The 14,675-nt window shown below is 42.7% G+C and overlaps 2 protein-coding genes across 7 annotated transcripts in view; one reads left to right on the top strand and one right to left on the bottom strand.

Moving 5' to 3' along the window:
* TIPIN (TIMELESS interacting protein) overlaps positions 1–12,330 on the top strand; it is a 249,307-nt gene extending 236,977 nt beyond the window's left edge. Inside the window, exon 9 of the mRNA XM_060152649.1 lies at positions 11,548–12,330. The gene's annotated coding sequence lies outside the window, so the exon portion shown is untranslated. The remainder of the gene's footprint in view (positions 1–11,547) is intronic.
* DIS3L (DIS3 like exosome 3'-5' exoribonuclease) overlaps positions 1–14,675 on the bottom strand; it is a 34,474-nt gene that overhangs the window by 3,948 nt on the left and 15,851 nt on the right. For 3 of the 6 annotated variants that reach the window (XM_060152598.1, XM_060152574.1, XM_060152583.1), the window contains 8 exons: positions 13,711–13,887; positions 12,247–12,325; positions 11,082–11,243; positions 10,104–10,273; positions 8,610–8,771; positions 5,106–5,353; positions 4,445–4,537; positions 1,255–1,788 (listed from right to left, as the gene is read on the bottom strand). In XM_060152598.1, the coding sequence (XP_060008581.1) occupies positions 1,255–1,788; positions 4,445–4,537; positions 5,106–5,353; positions 8,610–8,771; positions 10,104–10,273; positions 11,082–11,243; positions 12,247–12,325; positions 13,711–13,887 (1,625 nt within the window). Of the gene's footprint in view, positions 1–1,254; positions 1,789–4,444; positions 4,538–5,105; positions 5,354–8,609; positions 8,772–10,103; positions 10,274–11,081; positions 11,244–12,246; positions 12,326–13,710; positions 13,888–14,675 lie in introns of those variants that run through there. The other 3 variants (XM_060152591.1, XM_060152608.1, XM_060152614.1) reach the window with 3 other exon arrangements.

Below are 14,675 nucleotides of genomic sequence, written 5' to 3'. Positions count from 1 at the left end.
CCACGCTTTGAACCCTGGTCGGGGAACTAAGATCCTGCATGCCAGGCAGCACAACCAGAAAAAAAAAAAAAAAAAAAAAATTATTGAGCCAGAGAGAGTTAAAAAACAAAACAGAACTAAACCTGAGGTACACAAGTAAAAGAAACTCAGAAAAAGAAAACCTTTTTCTTTTTTTAAAGAGGGCGAGAGGAAGCATTCTATTTACTTACTTCTAAGTAATTTTTTAAAACCCAGGAAATATAGTTATATTAACAATTTAATAATATAGTATATAATTCAGTTCTGTACCATAGCCTGCCAAGAAAAATGGGAAAGGAGAACGGCGGATGATAAAAGGAGAAGCAATGTGACAGAGTGGGCACTAATGTGAGCTTTCAAGTCTGACAGACATGGATTCCAATCCTGGCTCTGCCCTAACCAGCTGCTAAATTATCGGCAAATTAACCTCTCCAGACTTAATTTCCCTATCTGTAAAATATGAATGAATGATCCAAGCTAACACCTGAAAGCCCTTAGCATGTGCGTCTGGCACGCACTCAGAGCTCAACCACGGACTAAACCAGTTAAGAGATACTATCGCCTAAAGAGAGAGGCAAAAAATCCATTTTCATAAATGAATAAAAGATATATTAATTAGCACCTGTTACAACAAAATATTGAAAAAAGAATCCCCTTTATACATCATTTTTAACAGGGAAAATATTTTATCCTGGAGGTGGGGAGTAAAAACGTCTCATTCTACGGAGGGATGGTATAAATTTACCATCGGTGTGGTGTCTTACGATATTGCCACAGAGATAGGCTGCATTTTTAAAGTTTTGAAATAGAGGATTAAGTCTTCGCATTTGCCTAAGGGGCAGATGAAATTAAATCAAGGATAACAGGTTCCTTACTTTTATATTACAAACTGTAGTGGGTCAAAATTACGCCTAAATAAACTTGTTTTAATTTGAAGTCTCTAGGGAATTCCCTGGCAGTCCAGTGGTTAGGACTCCGAGCTTCCACTGCAGGGGGGGCATGGGTTCTACCCCTGGTTGGGGAACAAAGATCCCACAAGCCACGTGGTGTGGCAAAAAAAAAAAAAAAAAAAAAAAAAATTGAAGCCTCTCTACCTACATTATAGTAAGTGAAGAAAGCCAAGAAGTTTTCTATTTTTGGTCAAAGATGTGGCTGTCACATTTTAAGAACTACTGTAAGATCAAAAAGTGCACAGCATCCCCTTCCAGTTCCCTGCCCCCTCAAAAGAGGAATTACCGTGTATCTATGAAGAAGCCCTTTGCTTTAGCACACTCTCGGAGTTCAGAAAAAAACTCCTGGTGTGGAGGAGGGTGCTGGCGCAGCAAGGCCTGGCGAGGGAAGCTCTCGTAGATCTTCTTGGCTACCCAGTGGTTGGCCAGGATCATGCATTCAGCCACCGTCTCATGGACTTCCAGGGGCTGCTTGGGGATGAGGTCGTGAATGTTCTTCTTCTCATCGAGCTGGATGCGAACCTCTACCCCTTCCAGCCCCAGGGCTCCGCATCGGTCTCGTTTGGCTCGGATGTGGCGGGCTATGTCCGTCAACTTTCCAATTGCCCACAGTAACTCCTCTAGCTTGGCTTGTCGGCTCTTCTCATCCATGTCCCTGAATTCTGGAATATCATCAACAATGTCGACGTTTCCGTCCAGTAATTCTTGGGCTGCTTCATAAAATAGTTTGTATGCTGATCGAATAATGGTTCTGCCATACCATACTTTCTTAATGTCATAGGAGGTTTTATCCAATTCCCACATGATGCTTACAGCATACCTACAAAACCAGTCACACTCACATCATTATTTAATTCTTCCATTTTTGAAATAAACAGAACTAGACCCTAAATGTAATTTAAAAAAATGACATTGCTACAGGGCTCTGGTCTGATGTTTCAATCCAACACTCCACTGCTAAATCAAAAGGTACTTAAAATTAAAACAAGGTTAGATTAGGTTCTGGGGAGCTCTGAGCAAATCTGAAATAAGTTCACGTGGAATGTTACAAACCTGACTTTATGGTTCTCCATTTTCCTTAGAACAGCATAGCACTGATAGAATTAAGTCTCCTGGGCTCGCTAGCAAAGAAGAGCAAAGCCTTTCGAATGCTACAGGATGACAGTGAACTAGGATATCAGCCTTGATGGTAGGTTCATTAGTAAAAAGTTCACTTAGTAAAGAATCACTTTACCACCAAATCACGCTAATATTTGCAACTCACATAAAAAACACTGGGCTAACTTCTTAATGTATAAAGAGCTCTTGGATATCAATTATTAATAGATCAAGAAAGCAAAAGAAAAAGGGGCAAGAAACATGAAATAGTTCACAGAAAAGGATATACAAATGACTGTTAGGCATACAAAAAATGTTTGACTTTACTCATAGTAGAAAACTGCAAATCAAAACCACTCTAAGATACCATTTTTATTTTTCAAATTGGCAAAGACACAAAAAACCACAACATTGTGCTGGCAAGGCTGTGGGGAAACTAGCATTCTCATACATTGGCGGAGAGAATATAATTGGTATAACCTCTGTGGAAGGCGATTTGGTTATTATCTATTTAAACACAAATGCATATACCCGTTGACACAGAAATTCCACTTCTAGGACTTTATCTTCCAGAGATACTGTACTTTTAAAAATGTGAAATGAGTTATATTCCAAGTAATTCAGTACAGTTTTGTTTATAATAGCAAAAGTTTGGAAACAATCTAAATTTCCACAGATAACTGTTATTAATATGGAATGATTTCCATATTAATGATCTCCAAGATACATTGTTAATTTTTAAAAAAAGCAAGGTCTGAACAGTGTGTATATATATATATATATATATATATATATATACACACACACATACATACATACATATGGTCAACATTTGTATAACAAAGACCACATGTCCATAGGTATGCATGTGTGTGTGTGTGTTTATTTTTGAAATAATAGAAAATAGATATTGGTCTTTGTCCCTAACTCTTGACACAGTGCTTCTGAAACCCTTGTAATTTCCTGGGAGGTAGGAGTGTCTTTTGTTCTAAGGAGGAGACTCTGGGTGGGCTCCTGGATGAGGGCTGGTCACTGGAAAGACCAAAGCCATGATTAGAAGCTTTCAGCCCTGCCCCTCATTCTCCTGAGAAGGGAGAAGGGCTGAAAATGGAGTTACTGATCGATCGTGCCAACGTGATGAAGCCTCCATAAAATCCCCAAAGCGTGAGGTTCGGAGAGCTTCTGGATTGGTGAACACGTGGAGGTGCTGGGGAGAGTGGCATCCTTGGGCCTGGAAGCTCTGTGTCCTTCCCACATACCTTGCTCTACACATCTCTTCCATCTGGATGTTCATCTGTATCCTTTATCATATACTTTTATAATAAACCAGTAAATGTAGGTAAACTGTTTTCCTGAGTTCTGAGAGCTGCTCTAGCAAATTAATTGAACTTGAGGAGGGGGTCTGGGAACCTCTGATTTATAGTCGGTTGGTCAGAAGTACAGGTAAGAATGTGGACTTGCAACTGGCATCTGAAGTCTAAAGAGGGGGTCATGGGAACCTCTAATCTACAACTGGTCGTTCAGAAGCATGCTGACAATCTGGGCTTGTGATGGTGTCTGAAGTTGAGGGGTGGGGACAGTCCTGTGGGACTGAGTCCTTTACCCTGTGGAACTTGATGCCGTCTCTGGGCAGACAGTATCAGAACTGAATTAAATTGTAAGACACCCAGCTGGGGTTGCAGAGAACTGCTTGGTGTAGAGAAACACCTCCACACGTTTGGTGACCAGAAGTGTCAGATGTGACGTGTTCCCTGTAAAGGCAAAGGAGACTCACAGGAAAGAAAGATGTAGCGGGGAAGAGCTGGATTTTTCCCTACATAGGAAGGTGGAAAACTGAGGGGTTTTTTTGTTACAGTATTATGTCTAGGAAAATACAGAAGAAATCGGTAACTGAGGGAAAGTGGCAGGTGGGAGCCTTTCACTAAACATCTTTTCGAATGTATGAATTTTGGGCTACATGGTTTTATTATCTATTCAAAGACAGACATAAACTTTACAACAAAAAAACAAAAAACTCCCTAAGATCATGATCCTCATTGCAAAACAGCCTCAACCAGGGAACACATATGCACAAAGGTATATACATTTGTTCCTAGACTTTGACTTTAAAAAGCCAGCAAGAGGGAGAAGCAGCCTCACAGCTGGACAGAAAGAAGAGAGAAAGAGGAGCGGAAGGGAAGGGAAGGTGAGAGAAACAAATCTGCCCCCAAATAAATGGTGCAGCAGGGTGTAGAGGATGTAGGGGGAAAGCAGGGGTGGGGAGGCGGGCAGGAGAGTATATCAGAAAGAAGACGAGGAAGAGGCCACAAGCGAGAGTCACTAGTCACCACAGAAGGGGCAAGACAAGCTCTGATGATAAAAGTAATGAACAAACTCACCTGTCAACGCCTCCCAGGAGGGAGCACACATCAGCGCTGAGGATGGAGGGCAGCATGTCATAGCGACGGTCCGCTAAGTAATAAGTGGTGGCCCTGTGAATGACACACATGCAGGCACATGACCTTCAGCAGCAAGAAGCAGGACTGCTGACGGTACGGGCTGCAGTGAGGAAAATGGCCGAAAGTTCAGCACAAACTGCCCAAGGCTGTTGCTTTTTCATCAAGTGCAGCAGACTGGGTAATACAGCTATTCCCATGTTCCCACTTTTCTAAGTGATACCGCTTTGGGCTGAATATTCTTCCACTGATATAAAAGAGAAAGAAAAAGCGGTACGAATCTTAGTTGTACAAGAAAAATTAGAGTGTAATGATCCAGTATTTATATAAAATAGGATATTACTACAAGAAAAATGTAACCCATTTCAATTCAGAAGGAAACAACACATGAAAAGATTCTGTTAAAAAAGGAAAGGTAAATTGATCAAGGAACTACTTTTCTAAAGGAAAAGGGGAAGTGGACCTCAATTTTTTTTTTTTTCCTGGAAGAGATCTTCAGAATTGTTCCCAACTGTGAAATCTTTGTTTTAAAAATCTGAAACTAGCAGTTACAAAATACATTACAGTCACACATAATCGCAGTGCTGATTTCAAACAGCGTTACCTTGTTCTAGCTTCAATATCAATATAAGAATGCGATGTCACAAAGTGCGTCACGTCTGCGATGTGGACCCCGAGCTCTAGGTTGCCGTTATCCAAGGCTCTGACTGAGAGGGTGTCGTCCACATCTTCACAACCTCTGGGGTCAATGCTGAATACCAGATGGGTTTTCCTAAGGTCTTTACGTTCTCGTTCCTCTTCAGAACTCACCTTCCAGGGATTTTCGGCTGTGTTTACTGGCATCTCACACATCTGTACAAGGAGAGTCCCCAGATTCAGCAATTCATGCATCAGAAATTTCCTATAAAAATCCACTCTCTAACATTCTCAATGTGACCTCATGGAAACCCCATTCATTACCCATTACCTTATGCAATTAACCTATGTTTGCTTTTTTTGAGCAATAATTATTTATTAGGTGCCTCAAATGTGTCAGGAGCTGTGCTAGGCTCTGGAAATATGGGAGTCAATAGGAAAGACACAATCCCCATGCCCCTGAAGGCGCTACAGTCGGACACAAAATGTCCCAGGGTGTTTACAGCCTCTTCAGTCGTGGAGGCTGGAGAATGAATGGGTGGCTTATAAAGAGTACAATATCCACCCCATTTTCAAATGATCCATTTGAGCTTTTAATTCAAGTCAAGCCCGGATAAAAACCAACATGTCCCAAATATTAAAAGCATATTCCTTTTTGAAGCAGGATCAATCTCGAGCATTTTCTCTGCGTTATTACCTGTTCAAGCCATCAATTTGCAGTTAAGTAGGCTAAAAGGGAAGAATTCTAGTCCTGTGAAGTCTAATCCACGCTTTATTTTGCTCTAACATTTTCACTAAGCTGTCAAAACAAGTCAACAAATAATTTCCAGATACTAACGGTAAACATAAAAACTTAAGAATGTAAAATATTCTAAAGTATTTTACTATTGTAGCCTCCACTCTGTCAAAAATTATAATGAAAATAAGATACCCATATGCTCTTTTTTTTTAAACATCTTTATTGGAGTATAATTGTTTTACAATGGTGTGTTAGTTTCTGCTTTATAACAAAGTGAATCAGCTATACATATACATACATCCCCATATCTCCTCCCTCTTGCATCTCCCTCCCACCCTCCCTATCCCACCCCTCTAGGTGGTCACAAAGCACCGAGCTGATCTCCCTGTGCTATGTGGCTGCTTCCCACTAGCTATCTATTTTACATTTGGTAGTGTATATATGTCCATGCCACTCTCTCACTTCGTTCTAGCTTACCCTTCCCCCTTCCGGTGTCCTCAAGTCCATTCTCTATGTCTGCATCTTTATTCCTGTCCTGCCTCTAGGTTCTTCAGAACCTTTTTTTTTTTTTTTTTTAGATTACACATATATGTGTTAGCATACGGTATTTGTTTTTCTCTTTCTGACTTACTTCACTCTGCATAACATACTCTAGGTCCATCCACCTCACTACAAATAACTCAATTTCGTTTCTTTTATGGCTGAATAATATTCCATTGTAGATATGTGCCACATCTTCTTTATCCATTCATCTGTCAGTGGACACTTAGGTTGCTTCCCTGTCCTGGCTATTGTACATAGAGCTGCAATGAACATTGTGTTACATGACTCTTTCTTTTTTTTTTTTTTGCGGTACGCGGGCCTCTCACTGTTTTGGCCTCTCCCGTTGCGGAGCACAGGCTCCGGACGCGCAGGCTCAGCAGCCATGCCGCTCCGCGGCATGTGGGATCCTCCCAGACCGGGGCACGAACCCGCATGCCCTGCACCGGCAGGCGGACTCTCAACCACTGCGCCACCAGGGAAGCCCCTATTTTTAGTTTTTTGAGGACCCTCCATACCGTTCTCCATAGTGGCTGTATCAATTTACATTCCCACCAACAGTGCAAGAGGGTTCCCTTTTCTCCACACCCTCTCCAGCATTTATTGTTTGTAGATTTTTTGAGGATGGCCATTCTGACTGGTGTGAGGTGATACCTCATTGTAGTTTTGATTTGCATTTCTCTAATGACTAGTGATGTTGAGCATACTTTCATGTGTTCGTTGGCAATCTGTATATCTTCTTTGGAGAACTGTCTAGGTCTTCTGCCCATTTTTGGATTGGGTTGTTTTTTTGATATTGAGCTGCATGAGCCGCTTGTATATTTTGGAGATGAATCCTTTGTCAGTTGCTTCATTTGCTACCCATACGCTCTTTTTTTAAAAAAATAAATTTACCTTATTTATTTATTTATTTTTGGCTGCATTGGGTCTTCGTTGCTGTGCATGGGCTTTCTCTAGTTGCAGTGAGTGGGGGCTACTCTTCGTTGCGGTGTGCATGTTTCTCATTGCAGTGGCTTCTCTTGCTGCAGAGCACAGGCTCCAGGCTCACGGGCTTCAGTAGTTGTGGCACACTGGCTCAGTAGTTGTGGCTCGCGGGCTCTAGAGCGCAGGCTCAGTAGTTGCAGTGCACGGGCTTAGTTGCTCCGTGCCATGTGGGATCTTCCCGGACCAGGGTTCGAACCCTTGTCCCCTGCATTGTCAGGCGTATTCTTAACCACTGCGCCACCAGGGAAGTCCTTGCTACCCATATGCTCTTGATGGCAGAGCAAACTGGCCCAATTTTTCTGAGGAACAATCTGCCAATTCATAGCAAAAGCTATTTAGATTTTTTATGCCCTTTGACTTGGTGATCTCACTTTAAAGATTACATTCCAGAAGAAAATGATCAAAAAAGAAAAGTAATATTTATGAAATGTTTGAAGTGGCACCTTTTATAATACTGGAAAATGAAAGAGCCCAAATGCTCAGCAATTGAGGAATGCTTAAGCAAACTAGAGTACATCACTAGAGAGTAATTGCCACCACTATTAAAAATAAGTAGGCTATGTCAATACAGAGAAATGATTCTTAAGTGAAAGAAGCAGAAAATAGACTGTGCACACTGTGAGTATAGCTATGCAAGAATAATAAACAAGATTTACGAGGATTTTAAAAGATCATAAAGTGATGAAAATAGCTGACGTTTTATGTTCACGGAATTTTTGTTTTCTGTAGAGGTTACAAAAACAGTTTCATAATGAGCATGATTTTTTGACCCATGGGTCAGAGATGTACGGAACCCAAGAAGCTGCTCCCTGCAGCTTTCTGCAGGCCTCTGGTTGAATGATTATGACAGGGACCAGAGCCCAGTTGGGTCTGTAACCAGGTACCCGTGTAGTACCACGCGGGATGGACGTATACTGACTGTAAGACACTGACATACCATTTGTAAGCACAGTAGGAAAACGTAAAAATTTGAGAGCTGTGAGGCTGCAGGAAACTAACTCTGCACTGAAAGCTGACTTCAATCTGGTTCAAACACAGAATAAAGAAGAGTGAGATTTTTCCATTATCTGTGGTTTTAGACAGTGGGTTGTTACATAGTACAAAGATTTTTCTTAATGACAAAACAGACAACAACAAAAGCAAAAAAAAAAAAAAAAAGAAAAGTAGAAAAAGCCTTTTATCAGAACAAAGGACTGGCGGAAGTCTGACCTGAGCTTCTGAGAAGGGGACAACTGAAATGCTGTTCTCCACCAGGATGGTTGCAATTTCCCCTTCCAGGTCTCCGATTCTTCCTAAAACACGCACAAAATGTCCACTTGGATACATCGATGTCGACTCCCAGGAATCAATGCGCACAACCACCCGGAAGTCCTGAACAAAGAGGGGGAAACATGAGCCCAGCGCCAGGAGTCGAATGGGTCAATTAGCAGCACCAAACAAACGCGCGATAAACAGCATCAAGCTCCAAAGAGAGTGGCCAATTTGCAAATAGCGGTTTTTCTTTCTTTTCTTTTTCTTTTTTTTTTTTTTTTTTTGCGGTACGCGGGCCTCTCACTGTTGTGGCCTCTCCCATTGCGGAGCACAGGCTCCAGACGCGCAGGCTCAGCGGCCATGGCTCACGGGCCCAGCCGCTCCGCGGCATGTGGGATCTTCCCGGACCGGGGCACGAACCCGTGGCCCCTGCATCGGCAGGCGGACTCTCAACCACTGTGCCACCAGGGAAGCCCCTTTTCTATTCTTTTATTGGGTTCTTCCTGTTTTACTAAATTGCCAGATGGTAGGTAAATGCTTAGTGCAATGCTTTGAAGGGAGGCATTACCTCTCCACACCAAATAAGTGGGAGTGAGAGTGTAGCCTGAGACAGAAAGCCAACTGTGACACATTTGAGTTAACGTTTGTGACACAAGGGAAAAACCCAATTATGCATAGTCCAAATTAAATTTCAAAACAAAAAATCTCAATGTTTTTGTGTGGGGGAGTTACTTTCTAATTTCTTTAAAGTTACTTTCTAATTTCTTAAGACATCTTTTGGTGGAGAAGAAGGTTATCCGTATGAACTGAACCCCAATGCTTCCGATTCCAGCAAACCACAGACATGGAAAGCAATTGTTACAACTGGCCTCAGAGAGCCTGCGTGAGGCTTTGGGGATGGAAAGGTACACAACGACCAGATTACTGGCTGGGGACATCCTACTTCAGTGTCTCACTTACAAACTGCAAAACATCGGGCAAATCAAATTGGGCGATGCCTACACCCTTCGCCACAGTAAAGGTTAATTTCTAACTTTCTTGTTTATGTCTTCTCTCCAGGGCTCTTATTCCTTTAAGGATAATCGATTCTGTGAAGTACCACTATATCATCCCTACAGGGCAGAGCCATCGTATTTCTATATCGCTTGCTGAAAGAAAGCTTGTTAGTGTTGGCAAAGTGTATCTATTGAAAAGTTTCTGTGTTGGACAGCTGGATAATGGATGTTCTCTCTAGCTGTGCTACACAGCTCTTTCTAGGACGGTTTCTCTCTGGCCTTCATTTTTTAACCAAGGACTACTTAACAGATGGTTCTATATATTTAGAATTTTTAGAAAACAGGATCTCAGAACACCAGATGCCATCACTAATTTATCCCTTCCTATGCAAAGGAGTTAACAGTTCCTGGTACCGCTCAAAAGCTGGCAAAGACAAGAGGCAAAGAGTAAAGGTACCTGGAGGGCTTCTGCTTGCTGAGTGCTAATTCGGATTTTGGGAATTCTGTAATCCCAAGGTGTAACTAGGATTTTCCGAGCATTTTTGCCCTGCGATTGGACCTCTTCTTTGGATGGAAATGTCACCACATAATCCCGCCAGTTCTTCTGAAGGATACCCACCACTCTGCCTTTGGGAAAACAAAACAAAATAAAGCCTTAACTGGTAAGATGTCACCTATCTGGACTCTGACCAGTTCAGCAGTGAGAAAGAAAACAGGAAATGCAACATCCCATTTTTTTAAGCACATCCACACAAGTTGAGAGATGCTTAAACATTTGCCTTCCTTCTATTTTATTATTAAATGGATCATTTTTTTAAGATAGATAATTTTTTAAATTAACATTGTCAGTGTGCCCCTTCTTTTGTGGGGCCTGGTGTGACATTTATTTATTTTTAAAATAAATTTATTTATTTTTGGCTGCGTTCGTTGCTGCATGCGGGCTTCCTCTAGTTGCAGCCAGCGGGGGCTACTCTTCATTGTGGTGCACAGGCTTCTCACTGCAGTGGCTTCTCTTGTTGCAGAGCACAGGCTCTAGGCACGTGGGCTTCAGTAGTTGTGGCACTCAGGCTCGGTAGTTGTGGCTTGCGGGCTCTAGAGTGCAGGCTCAGTAGTTGTGGTGCACAGGCTTAGATGCTCCATGGCATATGGTATCTTCCTGGACCAGGGCTCGAACCTGTGTCCCCTGCACTGGCAGGCGGATTCTTAACCACTGTGCCACCAGGGAAGCCCCCCCTAAGAGGGTTTTTATTTTAAGATGAGACATACTATATAGCATATTTGGGTGCTGATGAGAATAAAATAAACCAGAGAGGGGAAACTGACAATGTAGGAAAAGAGATGATATCATATATTAATAATTGCAGTATTTCTGGACTAAAGAGAGGAAAAATAAACCTTCCACATGGACGAGCAGGCAACTTTACAGCTGGCTCACCTGTGGGCATGGGCTCACTCGGGGACTCGCCGTCATTCTCACCCAGGGCGGTGGTTCTTCCTTTCCATTCATTTTTAGGGAGCAGTTCGACAACTACCACGTCCCCGTGAATAGAGCGGTTTCGAGCCTTCATCCCGTGGATTAGGATGTCACTGACTAGACCTGTTTTGGGGGGCAGTACAGAGAAACCCCATAACGTCAAGGGGGAGGCCACACCAGTGAGGTCTTTCAAACATAATACGTTCGAGATCTAATCAGCATTCCTGCAAATAAAAGCTCCCTCCTTTCAAAGGTGAAGTTAAACCGAAGTCAAACTTTTGTTCCGCAGGTTAGGAAGGAAGAAACACTGCTGCTATGCCATGCTGTATAATGCACTTTCATAAGGCCACTCTCAACCATCTTTTAAGGTAGGTTCCCTGCATGAGGCAATGTAAGCCCACACTGGGACTCTCTCCCATAACCTCAGGGGCCATTGCGGCCAGGGAGTGGTCAGCGGGCTGCTGAACTATGGACACTGCAGAACTGACAGGGAGAAGTCTGATGAGCAGAAGCCCGGGGTAAGCCACTGCTTCTCATTCTCCTCAACCTCGCCAGGTGCCCCTGACTATCTATCAGGGTTACTTTCACCCTGTCATTGCAGAACTAACAATACACTCTATTATGATAAAACTTATTTACACTTTTTTTTCATTGACGTTACTTTTTATACAGTTCCAATGAGGCAATACAGCTCCGTGAGGCAGCACAGGGCAAAATCTTAAAATCACAGCCTGCCTGCCTCAGCCTCAGGTGTAGCCCCGCCGCGTACCAGGTGAGTGATCCTCGTAAAGTCACTTTGCTTCTCTGTATTTTAGTTTCTTCACGTGTAAAAGGTGGTAAACAATAATAATACCTACTTTAAGTGCTTACAACAGTATCTGATGTATAATAAGCACTCAATAAAATATTAGCTATTACCATGTTTTAGAGTTATTACCATAAAATCAGAAATTATAGACAAAAAGCTGGGGAGGAAAAAAAACCAACCCACGATCCCACACAGCCAGTGTAGGCAGGGATATTTGACATGGCACATGTGATGTGACAATTTCAACTTTGCTTTCTTCAATGTGTAATATCAGAATAAAAAAGTGGTACGGAAATTTATGTAAGGTTTACACTGAACCTGAATCTTTACTGCTGGCTCCTTGAAGTCGAACAAAAGCTTCTATTTGTGCTCTGTGTTTGTTGACGTTCAGAGTTCCCTAAAATCAAAATAAAAATCATTTAATGTGAAAAATTTCTTTTCTGCTTGCTTTACCCTCAAAAAAGTACAGTTAAAAATTTTAATGAAAATACCCCCATTATATTCTTATAAGGTTTGTGATCCCTTTCTTTAGGAATAATAATTCATCACCAAAGTTTATTTTCTCCAGAGAATGTACCATGATTTTGACATACTCTTAGCTATACCAAGTGCTTCAAGTGCCAGGATTTATCTTACCTAAGTGATGAGCGGTCTTTAAAAAATCTTTTTCCTCAAAATATCCTCCCAGGAATGCTGTAAACTTCATTACCAGTTGGAAACATTAGCCTCTCCATAGATATACTCATTAAAACACCCACATTTTAGGGAAGGAGTTTACAGTGGGGCTCAACCTTCAGACTGCATAAAAATCGTCTGAGTTGCTCGTTAGAAAATGTAAAATTCGTGGTAGAACAGTTCTGTATCTTGATTGTGGTGGTGAATACACAAATCTATGCATGTGATAAAACTGTTATGTGCACACACACACACACACACACACACACACACGAGTGCATATAAAGCTGTTGAAATCTGAACAGCAATTTTATTTGATTCCTTCTCAAGACCCTGACAGCACGTGGGTCCTGGGTTTTGAGGGATCACAAAGGGGACCTTGAAAGAGGAAGGAAAATGGCAAAGGCCTGAAGAAGCCAAATTTCAACAACTTTAAAATTTTGCCAAACCTCCAGACCTTGATTCAAAAATATATTCTTTCCCAGTGACAGGAGGCATTTAAACCTACTGTGTGATGCTCGGTATGTAACCTAATTAAGAACACTAGAGGGACTTCCCTGGTGGCGCAGTGGTTAAGAATCCGCCTGCCAATGCAGGGGACATGGGTTTGAGCCCTGGTCCAGTAAGATTCCACATGCCGCGGAGCAACTAAGCCTGTGTGCCACAGCTACTGAGCTTACGCTCTAGAGCCCATGAGCCACAACTACTGAGCCCGCGTGCCACAACTACTGAAGCCCATGTGCCTAGAGCCTGTGCTCTGCAACAAGAGAAGCCACCGCAGTGAGAAGCCCGCGCACGGCAATGAAGAGTAGCCCCCGCTCACTACAACTAGAGATAGCCCACACACAGCAACAAAGACCCAACACAGCCAAAAATAAAATTAATTAATTTAAAAAAAAAAAAGAAAGAACAGTAGAGAGTAGGTCCAAACCGGAGGGCACTGTCTACAGAGGAGACTCCCACATCACCTTGAACATCGACAGCCCTGGCCTACTGAGGCCCGTCTCATTGACAGCCTTTGAAATCAGAGGCCTGTGACAGGAGGCAAGTAAAGAGAAGGAAACACACTGGCTGATCCTGGCGCCGATTCCCCATTACCACCCTCACCTGGATGTAGCGCCCAGACTTAATGCCGGCTTCTAACACTTCCAGGGGTAGATGTTCTGGGTACTCCTTCCCGTGGCTCTCCTGACTCTCATTCTCTCTTTCTCGTCGAGACTGAAGGATAGACTCACAAAGCTCGTGGGTGGCCTTTAAATCAGGCCAAAAATTGTCCAGGTAATTCTGCATTTAAAAAAGGCACAAGAGAAACATGGTCAGAAGATAATGATTCTTTGTTATAGCAGCATTACAAAAAATCCTGAACAGGAACTGCTGGCATGCAGTTTTGAAGAAGTGTTACATGAGCATTACCCTCCCAAGCCTCCTGCTACCAGTTCATTTCTACCATCTCACTAATCCCTGCAGCCTTGCCAAAGGACCCCAGGGAGGCCATTCCTACTGTGGAACGCTTCTACCTCCGTGATTACTCTGCACTTTCAAATCTCCCTCTCCACACACACGCGTGTACGTGCACACGGCCGGGATGCCTGTCTTTACACGTATCTCACTGCTGCAGATAACGGCCCACAGTGAATGGAGAGGAAAAGCTCCTACGTGTGCGCTGTCTCTTTTTTTTTCACCCTGAAATATCTGAAATTTATAAGAAGCCTAAACAAGCAGGCCAAAAGTGGCAAGGAGTAAAGTGTAATAAGGAAGTGTCTCCCCTCCCCCAACCCCCTGGCAATCTTGGAGGAGCAGAGAAGGGGAAAGATGTTTCTGTTCTTTGGTGTTAGGCTATCCAGCCTCATAAACTCCCCAAGGACTGCGTCTTCTTTTGTGACTGTACAGATGTAGTCACACTTTTCATGTGGGGACACTTGATGCTCTGTCAATGTGACAACCCAGTACGAAACATAATTCTGAAACAAGTGTCATGGTCCCCTCCAAGGAGAACATTATTGAATATTATTGCACTTCTTGGTGTAACTTTCAGAGAGGCCCTAGAGAAGACACCAAGGCGACCACCCACA

This window comes from Lagenorhynchus albirostris, chromosome 1, assembly GCF_949774975.1.
Source record: "Lagenorhynchus albirostris chromosome 1, mLagAlb1.1, whole genome shotgun sequence".
NCBI classification, from domain to species: Eukaryota; Metazoa; Chordata; class Mammalia; order Artiodactyla; family Delphinidae; genus Lagenorhynchus; species Lagenorhynchus albirostris.
This window is presented reverse-complemented; position numbering and strand designations above follow the sequence as displayed.